General features: G+C 57.1%; 3 protein-coding genes across 5 annotated transcripts; 2 read left to right on the forward strand and 1 right to left on the reverse strand.

Moving 5' to 3' along the window:
• Positions 1 to 399: 399 nt before the first annotated feature.
• Positions 400 to 19,876, reverse strand: Necab3 (N-terminal EF-hand calcium binding protein 3). 3 transcript variants are annotated; one of them, XM_042694523.1, is made up of 13 exons: positions 19,687 to 19,876; positions 17,894 to 17,918; positions 15,042 to 15,150; positions 14,393 to 14,418; positions 14,118 to 14,215; positions 3,239 to 3,375; positions 2,856 to 2,974; positions 2,610 to 2,755; positions 2,453 to 2,506; positions 1,957 to 2,069; positions 1,748 to 1,825; positions 1,284 to 1,375; positions 400 to 1,185 (listed from the first exon to the last, which is right to left on the reverse strand). In XM_042694523.1, the coding sequence occupies exons 1-13, from the start codon at positions 19,807 to 19,809 to the stop codon at positions 1,157 to 1,159; spliced, it is 1,149 nt and encodes a 382-aa protein (XP_042550457.1). In that variant the 5' UTR covers positions 19,810 to 19,876; the 3' UTR covers positions 400 to 1,156. The 3 variants fall into 3 exon arrangements, with proteins under 3 accessions (XP_042550457.1, XP_042550458.1, XP_042550459.1); XM_042694524.1 differs by having other exon boundaries at positions 2,610 to 2,689; positions 2,808 to 2,974; XM_042694525.1 differs by lacking the exons at positions 400 to 1,185; positions 2,453 to 2,506 and having other exon boundaries at positions 1,957 to 2,049.
• Positions 4,595 to 6,091, forward strand: CUNH20orf144 (chromosome unknown C20orf144 homolog). Its single transcript, XM_042694526.1, has 3 exons — positions 4,595 to 4,997; positions 5,305 to 5,360; positions 5,615 to 6,091. The coding sequence occupies exons 1-3, from the start codon at positions 4,865 to 4,867 to the stop codon at positions 6,089 to 6,091; spliced, it is 666 nt and encodes a 221-aa protein (XP_042550460.1). The 5' UTR covers positions 4,595 to 4,864.
• Positions 10,884 to 12,316, forward strand: Actl10 (actin like 10). The gene has a single exon (XM_042694336.1). The coding sequence runs from the start codon at positions 10,884 to 10,886 to the stop codon at positions 12,162 to 12,164; it is 1,281 nt and encodes a 426-aa protein (XP_042550270.1). The 3' UTR covers positions 12,165 to 12,316.
• Positions 19,877 to 20,038: the final 162 nt, after the last annotated feature.

Genomic DNA, 20,038 nt, shown 5'->3' on the forward strand with positions numbered 1-20,038 from the left:
TGCAGTTCCCTGTTGATCCCCTGGCCAGGGCTGGTGGAGGTGACCCAGCCGCCATCCTGCATCTGCTCCACTCCACGTCAAGCAGCAGTGGCGTTCAGGCCCATCCTCATGGGGCAGCTTCTGTACAGGGAGGGGTTTCTCCATAGGAATCCAGCCAAGCTCTCTGCACCCCCGAGAGTGTGTTGGTGAGGCTGGAGTCCCCACCACCTGCAGTCTGGGTCATGTTGCGACCCTGGCACAGGGTCCCTGGGATTCTGAGCCCCGGACTGAGGAAACTGCCTCAGCTCAGCTGATGTCTCCTCCCTGCAATGTGGGGAGCCTCAGACAGACTGACTCTTTCCATACTGCATTTCCAGTTAGGGAGGCCAGGGGTGCAGGGAGAATGATGAGGCGCCACCGAGATGACCAATGCCTTTTATTGCCTCCGTGCTGGGCTCTGGGGCTGGGGTTCCAGGGCTCTGAGGGGCAGCAGGCAACTCTAGGCCCAAATTATTGCTACTTTTCAAGGTCAACTTAGGGCTTCCCACAGTGCTTGGAGAATGAGTGGGGTGTGTGCGTGCAAATGGTATGCAAATGACATGCAAATCAACCCAGGATTCTCCAGAGGTCTCTGGTGCAGCCATGGTTGCTGGAAGAGTCTAGAACCAGCTTGGTAGAGTGATGGGGACACCCAGGTCCTTACCCCACATTGTAGATAGATCTGGTCCGGTCTCAAGGGTTGAGGTTCAAGGGGTTGGGGGAGGGGGAAGTCCCTGAGCATCAGCCTTGATTCTCTCACTGGTTGGGGAGCAGCCTGGCCCCCCGAGACAGCAAGAAGAAACCAGGGCTCTACTAGGCTGCCAGAGAAGAAAGGGACCTGCCTGCGGCACACAGCAAGGCAAGGGCAGACGGGCCCAGATCCAGGCCTCTTGAGTCAAGTGCAAGTCCAGGTACCTCGGAAGCTACAAACAATAAAAATACATGGATAAATACACTAACAGAAAGCAAGTGCCCGCTTCCTGACCCCTGGGCTGGCTCTCCCCTCCACTGGCTCTGGCCTGGCCCCGGGTATGGAGGGAGACAAGGTCCTTGGTCTCAATGCCGAGTTGACCCCGTGCAGAAGGCTCTAGAAGGAGACAGGCAGGGCCTCAGGGTCCTTGGTTTAAGCAGGTCAGGCTCAGTCATTATTCATAATCCACCAGGAGGCTGTGGGTCAGAGGTTGGGGGGGGTGTCAAGAGCCACAGGGGTCTCCTGTCCCTCCCGGGTGCCAGGGCTGTCGGGAGGAGTGGGGTCCCCAGCATACCTGGGAAGAACATGGTGGTGAGGGTGTCGGGGGCCCGCAGGTGGTCGATGAGCATGCGCTGGAAGGCCTTGCTGCAGGGCGACTGCTGGTGCCTGGGGAGGCCGCGGCGGGGTCAAGGCTGCAGCCATGGGCTCTGAGATCACGGTCTCCCATCCCACCCCAGGCCTGTGGCCTGGCTTCAGATCCCAGGTCTAGCCTCCATGTCGCCCTCTGTGAAATGAGGGACGTGGACGGGGTCCACTTGACCAGGGCGCTGTGAGGATTGAACGAAGGCACTGGCACTCACTTGCTGAATGCCTGCTGTGTGCCTGCGCTCACTTCGCACAGCTCATGCAGCCCGGAGGGGAGGGAGGGGGCTGGACTGTCATCACTCCTGCTTTGCAAAGGAGGACACTGGCACCCAGATAGGACAGGTAACACATGGCCCTGGGCCTGACACACAGCTGGCTGTTACACTGACTCACCTTCTCCAGGAGGCCTCATCCTGCCAGAGCTCATACAAGGTGAAGGAGCCGTGCTCTACCATCTTCTGGGCAGACACACTGCAGGGCCAAAGACACGGCCAGACCACTGCTGGGACCATGGCTGCCCAGCTGCTGGGATCCCATGGGAGCCCTGCCCCCTCCCCTCGGGCGTCCACCTCCCCATGGCAAGCATAGCCTATCAAACTCACTGCAGACACTGGCTCTGGGCCCCTGTGACGTCCACGTAGCAGCACAGGGCCCGGCGGAAGTCCTGTAGGGCCTCCTCGGCCACCTGCACCTGTCTCTGGGCCACAAGGATGTGCTGCCAAGAGAGCTGCCAGTCATGGGGCGGGCCAGGCAGGGCAAGGACTCTGTCCTTCCTGATTTGGGCTGGGTCTGAGGTAGGGGCTTTGCCACTAACAAGCAGACTCCATCTGCAAGGTCACTGCCTAAATGCAGCCAGCGCCCCTCTCTTCCACAGCTACCACCACTCCCTGCTGCTCTAATCCAGTCTGCATCCCCTGCACCAGACCTGGCTGTTGGAAATACCAATACAGGAACTAGGTGCCCTGAGAGGGGACTTCCACAGGGTCACAGAGCAAGCACCAGAACCCAGACCCTGCCTGCCAGGACAAAGGGACAGCTGGTCACAGGAATCCCTCATTCTGACCTGACAGCTAGAGACCTGCTGCTCCCCGGGCTCACCGAGTCAGGGCCCTTGGTGAGGTCCTCTTCGTGCAGGGGTTCCAGCCGGGGAGCCTGGGAGGGACACAGAGTAGGGGGCCCAGCTCCCAGCATTACCCGGCAGGGGTGGATGCCAGGCAGGGCCTGCCCCAAGAGCCATGGGCCACCAGCCCCTCACCTTGCACTCAAGCTGATCTATGAGCTCCTGGAGACGGTTGACCTGCAGCCGCCACTGCAACTCAGCCTCTGAGCTCTGTCCTGGGGTGGGAGGCCCAGAGGCCATCAGCCAATGACCTCCGAAGCTGAGCAGCCTCTCAGGATGAACTGGGAGCAATAGAACAGGCCTAAGGGAATGGGGGGGGGGGGTGTTCCATACCTGTCCTGGACCCTGTGAAGCCAGGCCCCCACCCTGCCACAGGCACACCTATGTCAGAGCAGCCAGGAGACCAGGTTGGTGACCTAATGACGCTCCTCAGGGACCTGCGTCCTGTCCGCCGGCCCCCATGGGGCCTGCTCTGAACTTCCACATTCTCTTCATCCAACCTAGAGGAGGTGGAGGGTCAGCCTGCTGCTCCCAGACCCACAGGACCAAAGACAGAGGTCCTAGCACAGGACCAGGCCCAGGTGAGACAAATAGGCCTCTTGGAGCTTTCAGGCCCAGCCCCAAAGCCAGCTATCCCACATGACTGCCCTGCCCAAGAAAGTGGCCTCTAGGATGCGAGGATGCAGAAAGTGATGTCATGAAGGGCATGCAAGGACAAAGGGCATTGCACACTGGCCCTGCAGGCTGGCAGGGCCCTCACATACCGCAGGCCACGAGCCTGGGCCTCCAGAGTGTCCGACGCCCCCTCCAGCGAGCTCTGCAGGGCCTGTAGCTGGCTCACTGTCTCCCGAAGCAGGAAGCGAGTGACAAACTGGTCCACTTTGGAGGCTTGCTCATATTCCTGGGGACAGAGGAGGCAGGGTCAGCATCTCCTGACCCTGAACACCCATTTCAGAGAGCCACCCATCCGGTGGGCTCCCCTGTGCCTATCAGAACAACACGAGACGTATAAAGAACAGAGCAAACGCATGTGGCACAGCAGAAGCATGGAGGCCTAAGCCCCTGCTCTAGACCTCACCTCTATTCCCAGAAGATGCGACCTACTCAGAATCATGTGCCCACTAGGACGCTCGGCTTGTCTGGACCTCAAATCCATGGCAGCCAGGCATGGCAAGGAGGGGTGGGCTAGTGTGGAGGTCCCAGGCCATCCAAGGGCCATTCTGACCCAAGGCAAGATGATATATGATATGGCAACAAGCCACATCTACATATGCATCCACTCACCCATCCATCCCATTCCATCCATCTACCTGTCCATCCTTCCATTCATTCTTTCTACTCACTCACTCACCTGTCCATCCACACTCTCACCCATCCATCCACCCACCCACCCACTCATCTAGCTATCCATTCACCCATCCACCCAGTCATCCAACCATCCAGCCAGCCAGCCATTCACCCATCTACCCATCCATCCATTCACTCATTCATCCATCATCCATCCACCCATCATCCATTCACTCATCCAACCATCCATCCAATCATGCATGCATCCATCCATCCATGTACTCAACTAACATTTACTGTGGGTTGTTGCTAGGAAGTACAGATATAAGACAACCAGGTCACTGTCCACAGTGTGTGTGTATACATACATACCACAGTGCCCTACACATCCCCTCCATACCCTTTCCCAGGTGGGCAGAGATAGGGAAGCAGACCATGTACAGGACCTATGATGCATATCTTGGGATTCTGATTCCCCAACAAGTTTCTTCATCTATAAAACAGGAATGATAACACTGAGCAGTCCAGGGGCCGCTACCTAGGAGTCTGTCCAGTGCTTGTACATAAGTTCTTCATCCCAGAACCGTCAAACCTGGAGTCTAACCAGGTGCCAGTAGCTCATGCCTATGACCCTACTTGGAGTCTGAGATTGGAGGAGCCAGCCTGAGCAGGACAGTCTGTGAGAGTCTGATCTCCAATAAACCACCAAAACACCAGAAGTGGAGCCATGGCTCAGGTGGCAAAGCATCATCCTTGAGCAAAAAAAGGAATAGTACCCTGAATTCAAGTGTCAGGACCAGAATTCAAACCCAAGCTACCCCTCCCTCCTCACCAGAAAGCACCTCATAAACCCAGCTTCATTATGATCACTGGGCCTGATTTCACAGCTGGGAAACTAAGGCCAGGAAAAGTCTGGCATCATGTAGAACTGAATCCTCTGGGGGTGCTGGGAAGAAGAGCTCTGAGCCTAGAGCTGCTGAGTCTGACCCATGAGGTCACAATACAACCTCCACAGGTGGGGCAGGGCTGAGTCAGGCCCCTTGGCTAGAGGGCAGGGGAGAGGCAGCATGGGCTGTGGCCCCCACTGGTGACCAGCCCCCACCATGGGAAACAGCAGTTCCCACAAGAGGACCAAGGCACCGCAGCAGGCCGGCAAGGAGAAGCCGCCTGACATGGACAAGGGCCGCAGTAAACAGCAATTCTTCAGCCACCTCAAGAGGAAGAAGCCAAGTGTGAGTGAGGGCAAGTGGGGGACAGGTGGGGGCCGGCTGGCAAGGGTCCCTGGGCATGGGGGACGGGAAGGGTGCTTAGAGTGCAGGCCTGTGGGCATAAGAAAGGTTAAGGGATCCCTCTCGGGTAGGAGGCCGGTGGGTATGGGCTCTAAAAAGGGGGTCCACGAGGGGGTCCTCCTTACCCTGGACCAGTGGGCGGAGGCCAGGCATAGGAACATAGCCCTCGAAGGTTCTGCTGGGAAGGAATTCATTTCCCAAGCAGCTCTCCAGCCTTCAGCCTCAAAACAGTCTGCCTCTCTTCCAATGGGGAGAGGCTCTGGGCGGAGCCCGGGTGGGCGAGAGCCCGGGCATGAAGCCGGGAGGGCAGGCAGGGATCATCCCCTCGCGGGATGGATCAGGCCAGCCTGGCGGGGAGGGCGAGCCCCAGGTGAGGCCGCTGGCCTCCGGCAGGGAAAGATGGGCTTTCTTGGGGCCTGATGTGGGGGAGAGATGAGTGGGGTCCAGGGAACAGAGGGGCTGAGCCTGGGAGGCCCCGGGAGGCTGCGGGTCTGGGTGGGGCGTCGGGCGGCCTCGGTCGCGCGCCCGGCCCCAGGCGCGCTGTTCCCGACGCCCCACTCCCAGACCAAGATCGTGCTACTTTTCCCCCTGGACAAGCGGCAGCAGCTGGCCGAGGCGGCGGCGGCGGCGGCGGCGGCGGCAGCGGCGGCGGGCGCATGCGCGCGGCCCGGGCGGCCGGGTGAGGACGCGCCCCGCACCCCCGAGGGCTCCCGGTTGACGGCGCCCATGCTGCGAGGCGCGGGCGACGGCGGCGAGCGGCGCGAGTGCGCGCGCGCGCGCGAGATGAAGAAGATCCTGGTGCTGCTGCTGCTGCTGGACGCCCGGCTGCAGGAGGAGGGGCGCCGCGCGGCGGGCGCGCCCGGAGCGGGGTCCGGCCCGGGCTCCGGCTCGGGCTCCGCGCCCGGCTCCGGCGCCAAGGCGGTGCAGGACTGGCAGCGGCTGTACGCGCGCCTGCTGACCGAGAGCGAGGCGGACCGCGAGGGCGACCCCCGCGAAGAGCAGCCCCGCAAGCGGCGCCGCTGCCCTCGCCCTCGGCCCTGAAGGCCCGGCGCGGCCCGCAGTCCCAGGACTCGGCCCAATAAAGAGTGCATAGCAAGCCCGCCGGCCTCCCCAGTTCCCCGCGGGGCGTCGCGGGCGCCCGGGGGGCGCAGCCGAAGGTCGGGGGTCGCGGGCGGGGAGGCGCAGTATAATATATCACAAGCAGGGCCACCGCCGCGGCCTGCGGACGGTACCTCCCCCCCACCCCAGATCCGGTCCTCCAGCACCCAGCCCGGCTCCCATCTACCCAGTTCCCCACCCCCCGACACCCCAGGCCCGGCTCGCATCTACCCAGTTCCGACACCCCAGGCCCGGCTCGCATCTACCCAGTTCCCCCCCCCACACACACACCCCAGGCCCCGCTCACATCTACCCAGTTCCGACACCCCAGGCCCGGCTCGCATCTACCCAGTTCCCCCACCCCCGACACCCCAAGACCGGTCCACATCTACCCAGTCCCCCACACACACCCCAGGACCGGTCCTCCAGCACCCCAGACCCAGCTCACATCTACGCAGTTCCCCCACCCCCAACACCGCAGGCCCGGCTCCCATCTACCCAGTCCCCTCCCCCCCCCCAACACCCCGGCCCGATTCACGTCTTCCCCCATCCCACAGCACCCCAGACCCAGTTCAGATTCTGTCAGATCTGTAGGCACAAAGGAGATGGACTTAGGACCCACACGGGCTGGGCCATGCTAGGAGGAAAAACTTGTTTCCAGCAGAGGACTGCCATCCTCAAGAGTGACCAACATTCAGAACTCCCTTTGGCAAGCTGGACACTGTCACCCTAGTACTCATAGGAGGCTGAGCTAGGAGAATGGAGGTTTCAAAGCCAGCCCAGGCAGGAAAGTCAGTGAGAAGCTTCTCTCCAATTAACCAACAAAAAGTCAGAAGTGGAGCCATGGCATGGCTCCAGTGGTAGTGTGCCAAGCCTTGAGCAAAGCAAGTTAAGGGCCAGGCATCTGTGGCTCACACCTGTAATCCTAGCTACTCAGGAGGCTGAGATCTGAGGATCTCAGTTCAAAGCCAGCCTGGGCAGGAAAGTCCATGAGACTCTTATCTCCAATAAACCACCAGAAAACTGGAAGTGATGCTGTGGCTCAAGTGGTAGAGTGCAGGCCTTGAGCTGAAGAGCTGAAGGACAGTACCCAGACCCAGAGTTCAAGCCCCAGTTCAGCACCAAAACAACTAGGGTGAAAGGAGAAATCCCTTAGATGGAGGGCCCCACTGTGGGCTGGGGTGAGTCTGAGCCTCAAATTCGGCCGAAGAAATGGAACTGGGGGTCCCTGGCCTCTGGGCCCTCACTCCTACCCTACTGTGCTTGTTAACTCCCAAGGATGTGGGAGCCTCTCAGAGTAAGCACTTGATGAGGTATCCCAATCTACCCATTCCCTTTCTCCATTTAGCCAAAGGCTTCTTCCAAACTAATCCTGTCTAGGGCAGGTGTGTCTCCTGCTCATGACTCTCACCATTCTCCATCGCCCTCTGAGAAAAGCCCAAACCTGTAATTAGGGGTGCAGGCCCAGCTCCTCTCACCCCTACCCCCACTACATTGGCACTTGTGGCCCCCAGTATGAGGCTCACTCTAGACATTGCTCAGGGAGGCCCAGCATGCTCTGGTAGGAGCCAGCTGCTGCTACTCACTCTCTGAGTCCCAGACCAAGTTCCAAAAACCCTAGAGCCACCCTGACTCAAGCCTTGCCCAACATGTTGCCTTAGCTGGGCACTGTGGCACATCTCTATAATCCCAGCACTTAAGAGGTCAGGACAGCTGGGTGCCGGTTGTTCAGGCCTGTAATCCTAGCTACTCAGGAGGCTGAGATCTGAGGATCCCGGTTCAAAGCCAGCCGGAGCAGGAAAGTTCATGAGTCCATGAGACTCTTATCTCCAATTAACCACCAGAAAACTGGAAATGGTGCTGTGGCTCAAGGGGTAGAGTGTTTGCCTTGAGCTAACGAGCTAAGGGACAGCACCCAGGCCCAGAGTTCAAGCCCCATGACTGACAAAAAATTTAAAATAAAAAAAAAAAGAGGTTGAGGGCAGGAGGAGGATCACCAGCCAGCCTGCACAACATAGAGCTGATACAGGAAAGTATGGTCAGAATGATGGAGGCAAAGACTTATTTCCTAAAGCCAAACCCAGGAACACCCCTATTGCTGAAGGTCCAACCATAGATCCAATTGACCCTCTTCTTAGGAGGGTGATTGTGCTGTCTAAACATCCTGATGATCATCTGCCCAGAATGGAAAGCCCCCTTAAAAGGTACATGCACAGCACTGTGCTTGGTGAACCTTAAGTAATCTTTTGGAGGGGAAAATCCCTAATTAAGGCTTCATCGTTATGCTCTGCATACTAATATAACAGAACACGTGGGCATGTACAGTAGAAAAATTGTTATGTAATCACAATCCACCATTGAAAACTGTCCATCAGGGGAGGGCTCCTCCTGTAGGAGGTGCCATCCAACCCTCAACCCAAACCAGCCCCAAATCATCCCAGACACCACCACCCCATTCCTTGGCACTTTCTGTTCAAGTGTAGGCCCTCTCCCAAATTCCAAGAGTACTTTCACCTTACTCTTACTTTACTGAATCTTTTGGCTTCAAATAACTCCTGTGTTTCACCCAGATCTTTGTTCAAGACACCAAGAGTCTGGAAGAACCAGATAATGCCCAAATCAGTGGGTTGAGGATGTAGGTCAGTAGTAGCATGATTCCTAGCTTGCACGTACAGGGCCCTGTATGCTGAAAGGAAGGGGAAAAAAAAGTGTAGAAAAATACAAAGAGGGGCTGGGAAGGTGGCTCAGTGGTAGAGTGCTTGCCTCATATGCATGAGGCCCTGAGTTCAATTCCTCAGCACCACATAAGCAGAAAAAGCTGGAAGTGGTGCTGTGGTTCCAGTGGTAGAGTGCTAGCCTTGAGCTGAAGAGCTGAGGGACAGCACCCAGGCCCAGAGTTCAGGTCCCATGGCCAGCAAAAAATAAATAAATAGCCAGGTGCCAGTGGCTCACGCCTGTAATCCTACCTACTCATGAGGCTGAGATCTGAGGATCTCGGTTCAAACCTGTGAGACTCTTATCTCCAATAAACCACTGGAAAACCAGAAGTGGAGCTGTGGCTCAAGTGGTAGAGCGCTCACCTTGAGCTGAAGTGCTGAGGGACAGTGCCCAGGCCCAGAGCTCAAGCCCCATAACCAACGACAAAAAAAAAGAAAAAAGAAAAATGTAAGAGAGCCAGGTGCTAGTGACTCATGTCTGTAATCCTAGCTACCTAGGAGGTTGAGATCTGAGGATCATGATTCAAAGCCAGCCAGGGCAGGAAAGTCTGTCAGACTCATCTCCAATTAACCACTACAAAACCTTAAGTGGTACTGTGGCTCCAGGTGCTAGGATGCTAGCCTTGAGTGAAGAAGTTCAGGCACAGAGCCCAGACTCTGAGTTCAAGCCCCATGACTGAGAGAGAGAGAGAGAGAGAGAGAGAGAGAGAGAAGAAGAAGAAGAAGAAATATATGGAGAAGGAAAATATCCAAAACAAAAAAAACACCAAAAAAAAAATGCAGTCTGCTTTCTAGCCACACACTGGTGACCAACCTCAGAACACTGCAGATGTAGAAGGATGAAGGTCTTCTGCCTAAAATCATAGTCTAGCTTCTGCTGAAGGTGTGCCAGCCTGCTTCCTGCTGGTGAACATGACCTACAGCACCATACCTGTCTCTTGTGAAAGCTGACAGCTCCACCACCCACATAGAGATGGGGAACCATGCTCCCTGGCGGGAGCTGTCCCTATCAGTTTCTTCTGTAGAACTTAACTTCAGAGACCATGTTTTCTACATGAACACATCCTAGCTAACACCAGTCTTCAGAATAAAACGACGATACAAGAACTGTGCACAGCCCGGTGTCCTAAACCCTACAGTCAGACCCTGTTCCTGAGACTTGATTTCATGCTTGCCCTTGTGATCCATAAGACAAGATCCTTGTAAGTAGGTCCTTGTTGTGGCTTAAGGTCATTGAAGCACGTCTTCTACTTGTAACCCAAATGGTTCTAGAATATCCACAGGGACCGGAAGTGGCCTTTTTATGTGTGAGAATTCTTACTACCTTTTAGAAGAAGAAACAGTGCAGGGCCTTAGGGTGCAGCCTTGCTCAGGGTTTCACAGCGGGCTTCAGAATGGAAGCACACATTTGGGCAGGCCCCCTGGGTCTAAAGAGCTTCTCTGTTATTAGATCGGAAATGTCACACACTTGGCCAGAGTCTATCAATCAGTTTCTCCCTGTGTTTGGGGCAAGAACTGGTGGTGCTAGACGGCTAAGGCCAAAGTATGGGTGCCGAAGTCGCTGCCATCGGCACTGTGCAAAGAAGGAGGATGAAGGTCCAGGAAGCTTGGGGAGGGGGGAAGGGCTGCGGCAGCTCAGCCAGTGCTGAGGTCACAATGGGTTCAATCCACGTTCTTCTGTCCCTTCTCTGACCATCCTCTCTGCTCCATTCACATCCAGGAACCTCTTCTGCCCAGCCCAGGAGACTGCCTGTAGACAGGGCCAGACTCTTGGGTCCCCCAAAGACGGATATAGGTCCAGATGGCCTTACCCAAAGGCCCCACAGCTCCGCTCCTCCGGACGGCTTCGCAGGATCTGGGATTTGGCACCCACTTCTTGCTGAAGGGGGACGGGGGCGGAGCCACACGGCAGCGGTGAGCCCTGAGAGGGCGGGGCCTGGAGCCAGAGCTGGGGAGAACGAAGTCAGGCGCAGGCCCGGGGGCGGGGCCGCAGGCCCGGGGCGGAGTCGCGGGCACACATGGAGCCACTTTGGTCCCAAGAGGCGGAGCCTCAGCGGCAGGAGGCGGAGCCTAGATTCAGCCTGGTGGGTTACAAAACCCACAGGAGAGACCGAGGCTCAGGGGCGCCCAAGCCAAGGCACCGGAAACACAGCCGCGGCTGCCAGGTCCGCGGTCCGCTCTCCGTGGGCCACGTGGCGGTGGTCGTGGACCAGGGCTCGGGCTTCACCAAGGCGGGCTTCGCGGGCGAGCACCATCCACGCGTAGTGCTGAAGAGCTCGAGCCTGGTGTCCATCTGGGACCGCACGGCGCAGCCGGGCGTGCGGGGCGAGCCGGGCTGCGAGCTGGCGAGCGGGGTGGCGCGGGCGCACCCCATCAAGCACGGCGTGGTGACGGACTGGGAGGCGCTGGAGGGGCTGTGGGAGCGCCTGCTGGTGGGCGGCCTGCGCCTCTCCCCAGAGCAGTGGCCCGTGCTGGTGAGCGACTCCCCGACGGCGCCGCCCAAAGGCCGGGAGAAGACGGCCGAGCTGCTGTTCGAGGCCCTGGCGGTGCCCGCGTGCCTCATGGCCAACACCTCGCTGCTGGCGCTCTGCTCCACGGGCGCGCTCAGCGGGCTGGCGGTGGAGGCGGGCGCGGGCGTGTGCCACGCCACGCCCATCTACTCGGGCCACTCGTGGCACAAGGCCACCTTCCGGCTGGACGTGGGTGGCAGCACCCTGTCGCGCTATTTGCGGGAACTGCTGGTGGAGGCGTGCCCGGACCTCCAGCTGCAGGCGCTGTCCCGCAAGGTCATTACCCAGCTCAAGAAGCGCTGCTGCTACGTGTCGCAGGACTTCGAGGGCGACCTGCAGCACCCGGAGCGCCACCACCCCGTCTGTTTCTCCGTGGGCAGTGGGTGCTCCGTGCACCTCAGCCACGAGCGCTTCCGCTGCCCCGAACCCATCTTCCAGCCCGCTCTGCTAGGCCAAGCCGAGCCGGGGCTGGACACCCTGGCCTTCCAGGCCCTCCAGAAGATGCCATCAACCATGCGGAAACGGTTGGCCAACACCGTGGTGCTGGCTGGTGGTTCCACGCTTTTTCCTGGCTTCCCTGAACGCCTGCATCAAGAGTTGGAGGCCCAGTGCCGGCGGCATGGTTACCCGACTCTGCAGCCCCAACTGGTGGCCAAGCCTGGGCGTGGCACAGCCGTGTGGACCGGAGGCTCCATGGTGGCCTCCTTGCACTCCTTCCAACAAGGCTGGATGACCCGGGCCATGTACCAGGAGTGCGGCTCCAGGCTGGTGCACGAAGTATTCGATTGAATCGTGTTGGACTAAGGCGATGGTGGCGCCAGGGGCCTGCAGGAACAGAGGCTGCAGGCCATCCAGACATCCTGTACCAGATAAAGTCTCAAGGGTTGGCAGCTAGCAGGCTCATGCAGTGGGGGTGGGCCGCACCCATCCCTTTCTGGGCCAGGAAGATGGGCCCTCGTTTTGACCTGCATTTGAATCCTTCAAACCAGTGCCAGTTCAAAGACCAGTAATCCAGCCTGCTCATCAGGCCCAAGGGACAATGCTTTGAAAAACTACTAAATCTACGTGAAAGCAACCAGAGGAAGCTGGGTTTCTGGTTATGTGCTCAAGTGATCTTTCACTGAGGGTCTCAGGTTCTCTTTCCAAAAAAAGTGGGGTCGGGATGGATTCCGCTCCAGCGGTAGAGTTCTTTTCTTGGGTAATATATGCAAGGCCCTGGGCTGGATCTCTAGCCTAACGCAGTTGATTAAGGCACAATCCCAGGCTCATCCCTCCCTCTCCACCACACTCCTGCTTTTAAGAGCTATGGGACAAAGGGATATGAAAGTTCCTTTTTGTTGTTGTTTTGATGATACTGGTGTTGAAGTCAGGGCTTTGTGCCTTTTTTGTTGTTGGCGGTGGTGGTGGTGGTCTTGGGGCTTGAACTCTGGGCCTGGGCACTGTCACTCAGCTCTTCAGCTCAAGGTGAGCACTCTACCACTTGAGCCACAGTGCCCCTTCCAGTTTTCTGGTGGTTAATTGGAGATGAGTCTCATAGACTTTCCTGCCCAGGGTGGCTTTGAATAGGGATCCTCAGATCTCAGCCTCCAGAGTAGCTAGGATTACAGACATGAGCCACCAGTGCCCGGTGGCTTTGTGCTTTCTAAGCAGGTACTCTACCATCAACCACTCCAGCCCTCTTTTGCACCGGTTATTTAGAGATAGGGTCTGTCTTTTTTCCTGAGCCTTCACCTAGACCATAATCCTATTTTACACTTCCCCTTGTAGTTGTGATGACAGATACATGTACTGAACCCAGGTATGGGCTGTAAAGGGGTCTCATGAACTTTTTGCCCAGGCCAGCTTCAAATCATGATTCTCTAGATCCCAGCCTCCAAAATCGCTAAGATTACAAGTGTGAGCTGCCACACACCCAACTGAGGTTCCTTTTTTGTTATTGTTGTTGGTCATGGGGCTTGAACTCAGGGCCTGTTCCTGAGCCTCTTTGTGCTCAAAATTAATGCTCTACCACTTAAGCCACAGCACCACTTCCAGATCTTGAGTAGTTAATTAAGAGTCTCATGGGGACTTTGCTGCCCAGGCTGGCTTTGAACAATGATCCTCAGATCTCAGCCTCCTGAGGATTACAGGTGTGAGAGCCACCGGGTGCCTGGCTCCTTTCACACAAAAGGAGGGGAGGCCTATATTTTTTAAGTCAACATTAAAGGCCTGGGACCCAAGCTGTCAACACTTCTGCTCACAGGTGCCCACACAGGTGGGCACACATATACCTGAGTACTAGAATATGCCCTCAGGCCCAGCCCTGACAGGCTATGTACCAACATAGCCTGTGGACATATATGAGCACATTCCCCATCCCCCATGCTAGCCCACAGCTGCTGGTCCTGGCTTCACAGCCCTCAACAGTAATGTCTGGCCCCTAGCAGAAACCCACTGTGTGCCAGGCATTGCTTTGGGTGCTGGGAACCATAAAGAAAACAAAGTACACAAAAACCCCAACCTCTACTCTCATTTAATTTTCACAGCAAAGCGCAGAGGTAGGCTCCATGATTATCTCTGACGTACAGATGAGGAAACAGGCCCAGAAGGGCTAAAGGGGCATAAGCCACTAAGTAGGATTTTGTTTTTCAAAATTTCAACTCAGGCCTCTAGCTCTGCAACAGAAAAGGGTCTCACAGCACCATGCATTCCCCCCCCCCCATGTATCATTTTGGACCCCCTATCCTCTGCCCCTCCACTCACCAGCTTGGTGGTATCCATGGCAGTGAGCACTGCACGGTTCAGAGACTCTAATGCAGCCAGCACAGGTCGGTAGACACCCAGGTGCTTGGAGAAGTACTCTGTGGACAGAGGAGGTATTCAAGGGTACCCAGGCCCCTGACCTGGACCAGCTGCCCAACCCTGGAATTCCTCAGATACCAAGCAGCCCAGTCCATCCTGCCCCAACCCCAGACCGGCAGCAGCCCCTCGCCACCGCCCCCCACCCCCCCTACACAGGGCACCGTGGGCTGACTCACCACATAGCTTCTCTGTTTCTAAGTTGCTGCAGGAAAGAGAAGAAACTTTTCAGACCTTGACTCAAGCCCATGTCTCCCCCACACTCGCTCCCAACTCAGCCTAGCACCGAATCTGGATGGGGTGTCTGGTCAGCGGAAGAGAGGACATTGTACATAAACATCTAAGTCTTGGGAGCCCTGAATGCCGAGCTGGTCTGGGATTTAGCCTGAAGAGACAGGGGAGGTGAGGGGAAGGATAACTGTGTGCATGTGTGAAATACGCGTGTGCGCGGAGTGAGGAAGCCTGGGGGAAGAAGCATGCGTGGGAGGGTATGAGTTTGGGCCCTGCATCCCCAGGTAGGGGCAAGCGGGGCTCAGTGATCCCCAGGCATCCTCTGCTCTGGTTTCTGCAGGAAGCAGCAATGGAGTATGGCTGAGTAGAGGTGGTGACTCAGGCCTGGCTATTTTGGGGCCCCAGCTGGAAGCAGTGTAGCAGCAAGTCTGGAGCTGGGGTGGGTGGGTGGGTAAAGCTGGCACTGGGCCCTGGCACTTTCTCCCTGCTCCCCACTCTCTGTCCTCTAAAAAGAACCAAGGCAGCAGGGACCCAGTGGGGTTGGGACAACCTGGCCAGGCACCTGCCCACAGCTCAGCTCACCCCTCTCACACTCACTCGGCGGGATGCCCATCGATGCCGCTGAACAGCTCCCGCAGCTCCCTAGGGCTCAGAACCCCGTCAGCAAAGTAGTTCTGGAACTCCTCAAATGACAGCTTACCATCATCTACGAGGATGGGAAGACAGTGGCTGTCCTTCAGCCATCACTATTGCCCCCTCCCCCTCCCTGCCTAGGCCACTCCCCCACCCCCAAAAAGCCACACAACATTCACAGCCACCCAGCATGGAATTCCAACCTCGGTGGGGGCCCTGACTGTTGGGGGACAAAAAGACTGAAGTCCCAAAGATCCCTGCTGAAGGGAACAGAGCCACTCCGTGCATGGAATTGAATGAGACTCAATGTTTGCCAATGGAAACAAAAGGATAACAGCCTGGGACATGGGACACGTCAGAACATGGTTTGGGAGGACGTGGGGGCCGAGTCTGCCCCACATGCTAGCCAGCCTGGCCCCAGGATGGAGGGACTCTCCATGCACTGGACCCACAACTTTCACAGAGAAGGCTCAGGGAAGCAGAGGAAGTCCTCTCAATCGCCAGAGCAGCGGGCTAGCTGCAGAGGCCTGAGCTCCCCCATCAAGGGTGGAGGGAGCGGAGGCCAAGAGCAGAAGTGGGATGCGGCACCCAGGAGTCAGCCTGAATGTGTGCAAGGTCTCCAAGCAAATGCCTGGCCCAAGTGAGAGCATGTATCTTTCTTTGGAGGGGCAGGTGTTTGATCTAAGCACTAGGCTGGCCTGGAACTCAGTCCTGCCTCTACCTCCCAAGGGCTGGGATTACAGCCTCTTTTAGCACATGTGTCTTTTATTGGTGGGGTGGGGTGCTGAGGATTGAACCCAGGGAAAGCTGGGCGCCAGTGGCTCATGCCTGTAATCCTAGCTACTCAGGAGGCTGAGATCTGAGGATCACAGTTCAAAGCCAGCCTGGGCAAAAAAGTCCATGAGACTCTATTTTTTTTTTTTTTTTTTTTTTTGGGGTCCAGTCGTAGGCCTGAACTCTGGGCCTGGGCACTGTCCCTCAGCTCTTCAGCTCAAGGCTAGCGCTCTACCACTTGAGCCACAGCGCCACTTCTGGCTTTTTTCTTTTTTTTGTCTTTTCTTTTTTGGTACTGAGGATCGAACCCAGGACGTTGCACTTGCTAGGCAAGCGCTTTGCCACTGAGCTACGTCCGAGCCCTGGCTTTTTTCTTTTTGCTTATGTGGTGCTAGGGAATCGAACCCAGGGCCTCAGGCATGCAAGGCAAGTGCTCTACCACTGAGCCACCTTCCCAGCCCGTCCATGAAACTCTTATCTCCAATAAACCAGAAAACAGGAAGTGGTGCTGTGGCTCAAGCAGTAGAGTGCTCACCTTGAGCTGAAGAGCTGAGGGACAGTGCCCAGGCCCAGAGTTCAAGCCCCACAACAACAACAAAAAGAACCCAGGGAACTCATGCATAAATTGAGTTATGTCCCAGCCCAGAGTATTATGTCTTTTTTTTTTTTTTTTTGGCCAGTCTTGGGGATTGAACTCAAGGCCTGGGTGTTACCCCTGAGCAGCTTTTGTTCAAGGCTACCCCTCTACCATTTGAGCCACAGTGCTACTTCCAGCTTTTTCTGTTTATGTGGTACTGAGGAATGGAACCCAGGGCTTCATGCGTGGTAGGCAAGCACTCTACCACTAAGCCACTTTCCTAGTCTGAGGGCATTAGTCATGATCAATGGTCCCTACCAATTTGAAGAGGCCTAAAGGGAAGTGGCAAGGAGTAAGGACATAACCCTGTCTCAAGAAGGCAAAAACAAACCAGACATCATTGGCTCATGCCTGTAATCCTAGCTACTCTGGAGGCTGAGATCTGAGAATCACAGTTCAAAGCCAGCCTGGGAAGGAAAGTATGTGAGACTCTCATTTCCAATTAATCATGAGAAAACCGGAAGTGGTGCTGTGGCTCAAAGTGGTAGAGCACTAGCCTTGAGCTGAAGAGCTGAGGGACAGTGCCCTGGTCCAGAGTTCATAACCATAACCAACCAAAAACAAAACAAAACAAAACGGCCAACAGTGAGGCTGTGGCTTAAAGTGGTAGAGTGCTAGCTTTGAGCAAATAAATTGGGGACAGAGCCCAGGCCATGAGTTCAAGCCCCACAACTGGCAAAAAAAAAAGAAAAAGAAACACAAGAGGGCGTGCGGACCCAGAGAAAGGTGAGCTCAAGGTTGAGTGGCTGCTTCGGCTCAGATGCTCCACGGGCCAATGGGCACAGCAAGCTGCTGAGTCCTCTAGAAACAGCAACCTGTTGCATGCTGGGTCTCCTTGGGCTCTTCCTGGAGCAGGATCTCAGACTCCTGGTACACAGGGTCCAGCTTTAGCCTTGCTCAAGGGCTAGAGTTAACTGTGCCCTCCAAGCCCTCCCAGCTTTAGAAAGTGAGAAGTCCTGTAAAAATCAGGCTTTTCTTCCACTATCCCATCCTCCCCAGTGGAAGAGTACCTCCCCCAGGGAGCCTAACACCACCGATTCAAGGCCATGTGAGCTCAGGCAACTTGCTTCCCTTCTCTGTGCCTTTCCTCCTTTGTGAAATGCAGTGAAATTCTATTCCAGTTGGCTGTGGTAAGGCACATATGAGGTCATGTTCCCACTACTGCGCCAGGACACTGTGTGCAGCAAGTGAAGCCCCTACCTCTAGCCTCTGGCCCAACCATATTCCCTTGATCTCGTTCTAGGGAAAGGATGCTTTTGTTAATTTCCTGTTTCCAGCCCCAAGATTTGTCTCCATAAATAGACTATGTGTACCCTTAATATTCCCTAGGGCCTCTCTGATGTTCATCAGCCTACCCCTCCCCTCCAGCACACATACTGTGGGACTTCAGGAAGACCATACTCACCATTCTTGTCTGCCCTGCGGAAAACCTGGAGGACAAAGGAGCATGAGTGGAGCTGGAGAGTGAGGGCTGGGAGGAAGCAGGCCCCCCACCCACCAACAGAGCCCCAGGTGGCCTGCCTGTCCTCTGCTGCACACTGCCTCCAGCTCAGCCCCGCAGGAACTTCTCCTGCTATGGGCGAGGGGTGGAGGCAGCACAGGAAGCACACACGGGGAGCCTGCTGCTTGCTCTCTTCTCCTGCAGGGCTGGCCTCCTAGGGGTGCTCCAGGCCAGCTCCTACACCCCTGCCTCCCACAGCTGGAGCTGAGCCCAAGTGTTGAGCTATCTAATGCATCAGCCCTTGGCACGATCCCAGCCTATGGAAAGTTGGGGAGATAGGCCAAGATGCGGCTCAAAGATCCTGGGCACCTGTCCCAGACATGAACCCCAACTCTGCTGTGTGGCCATCCAGTCCCTCTCAGCCTCCTCCCACTTTTATTATCCCCTTGTGTCTGTTGAAGATGCTGACACGGGTGCCTCACTGTTCCCACTAGCCACGGAGGAGCCACCTGGGGTTTAACCCTTTCAGAGCTACGGATTTTTAATGAGGCCAATTCAGTGTGAGGGCGGTGGGCAGATATGTGTAAGAGGGAGGGAGAGAGGTATAAGGCAAGGGCAACGGTTTTTTGTTTTGTTTTGTTTTGTTTCACAGAGGTGGAGATGACAGGCAACTTGTTCTTTGTACAGATCTCTGCCTCTGCCAGAGACCAGAGACTCCCCAGGTCCTCCAAAGCAGCCCAGCAAAGAGCAGTCAGCAGGCGTGACAGGGAGGCATAGGCCAAGCCAAACCTGTATAGAGAGCCTTCATAGCTCCAACTCCTGAGTACCAAGCTCCTTTGAGGGCTATCACCCTCAGAATCAGTGCGGCTAAAGAAAAGATCTAACATCCAGCCTGACTCAGAGAAGGTCAGATACTGCTTGGAATCACACAGCAGTACTGTATAGCGTAGGTGGAGTAGATGGAGATACCGGCTGAGAAGGAACCGGGGCACCAGGCTGGGAATGGGGACAACTAAGGGCCACACCCTACTGTGCCCCTGACTCCAGGTGTGCCCTGGGACAAACCCCTTAGGCCTTGGTTTTCTCCTATTGGGGCATGAGGGTCAGGTCCCTTCTGGCCTGGATGGCAGTGGTCAAGCTGCTGAGTCACTGAGACAGTGGGGGGGGCAGACAGCTGAGCGGGCTTGGTGGGCACCTGGGGCGCAGGCGGGAGGAAGCCAGGGCAGCTGAGCACAGAGATAAAGGACAGAGGGGGCAGTGACTGAGGCCAGCCAGCCTCTCCTACAGTCCCATGAGGGGGCTGCTGGGACACTTGCTGCCCATGGAGTGTCCCAGACCACAGAGGGTGACCGTGGGAAGCTCGGGGCCAGGAGAGGGCACCTGATGTGTCCAGCCGCCCCCCCCCCCCATCACCGCCAGCCCCGCCTGGCCACAGAGCATGGTGGCCACTGTTGCTGTGGTTGTGTTGACAGCCCCCTCCAGCACAGGACTCGTGGATGAGGGGGGGCTGGAGGGGAGGGGGGCAGAGACCCGGAGCTGACACAGGACAGGCAGAGCCAGGATGGGAACGCAACACAGAAGCAGCGCAGGCAGACAGATGCGCGGGAGACAGAGACCCAGAGGCAGAGGCAGGGCCAAGAGACAGAGATCGAGCCAGGAAATACGGAGGCAGGGGCGGGGACAGACAGACAGCCCCGCGGGACCCAAGATGGACACCTGGAGAGCCCCTCGCCCGCCCGCCCGCCTGCCCCACTCACGTCCTGGAAGAGCGCGTGTCCGCCAGGCCCGGAGACCGGTGCGGGTAGGAGGGTGGGGGGCCGTGGGGGCTCGGGCGCGGGCGGACGGAGCAGGCACACGGCGAGCAGTCCCGCGCACGCCATGGCGCCGCTGCCCGCTCCGAGGGATGCGAGGCTGGTCCGCTGGCCGGCTGCACCCCGCTGGACTCTCTCCGCCGGACCCGGGGGGACTCGGGCTGGGGGCGGGGCGCGTGTCCATTGGCCGGATCGTTGGCCCCGCCCCCTCCGCCCGCCCGCCGGCCACGCCCCTTCCAGCTGCCCGCATCTCGTGGAGCAAATGACAGCCAGCCAGCTCGGAGCAGAACCCAGGGCT

This window comes from Dipodomys spectabilis, unplaced genomic scaffold, assembly GCF_019054845.1.
Source record: "Dipodomys spectabilis isolate Male_0828 unplaced genomic scaffold, ASM1905484v1 ptg000175l, whole genome shotgun sequence".
In the NCBI taxonomy this organism is placed as follows: Eukaryota; Metazoa; Chordata; class Mammalia; order Rodentia; family Heteromyidae; genus Dipodomys; species Dipodomys spectabilis.

What these genes read in the sequence shown, in the direction of transcription:
- Actl10 (XM_042694336.1), top strand. Translation starts at nt 10,884, where the DNA reads ATGGAGCCACTTTGGTCCCAAGAGGCGGAGCCTCAGCGGCAGGAGGCG.
- Necab3 (XM_042694523.1), bottom strand. Translation starts at nt 19,809, where the DNA reads ATGGCGTGCGCGGGACTGCTCGCCGTGTGCCTGCTCCGTCCGCCCGCG. An exon ending in TCACCAAGGGCCCTGACTCG is followed by an intron (nt 2,070 to 2,452) that starts GTGAGCCCGGGG and finishes CTCTCTTGGCAG; the next exon opens with CACATCCTTGTGGCCCAGAG. An exon ending in CACCACCATGTTCTTCCCAG is followed by an intron (nt 1,186 to 1,283) that starts GTATGCTGGGGA and finishes TCTGACCCACAG; the next exon opens with CCTCCTGGTGGATTATGAAT.
- CUNH20orf144 (XM_042694526.1), top strand. Translation starts at nt 4,865, where the DNA reads ATGGGAAACAGCAGTTCCCACAAGAGGACCAAGGCACCGCAGCAGGCC. An exon ending in GAGGAAGAAGCCAAGTGTGA is followed by an intron (nt 4,998 to 5,304) that starts GTGAGGGCAAGT and finishes TCCAATGGGGAG; the next exon opens with AGGCTCTGGGCGGAGCCCGG. An exon ending in GCATGAAGCCGGGAGGGCAG is followed by an intron (nt 5,361 to 5,614) that starts GCAGGGATCATC and finishes CCCCACTCCCAG; the next exon opens with ACCAAGATCGTGCTACTTTT.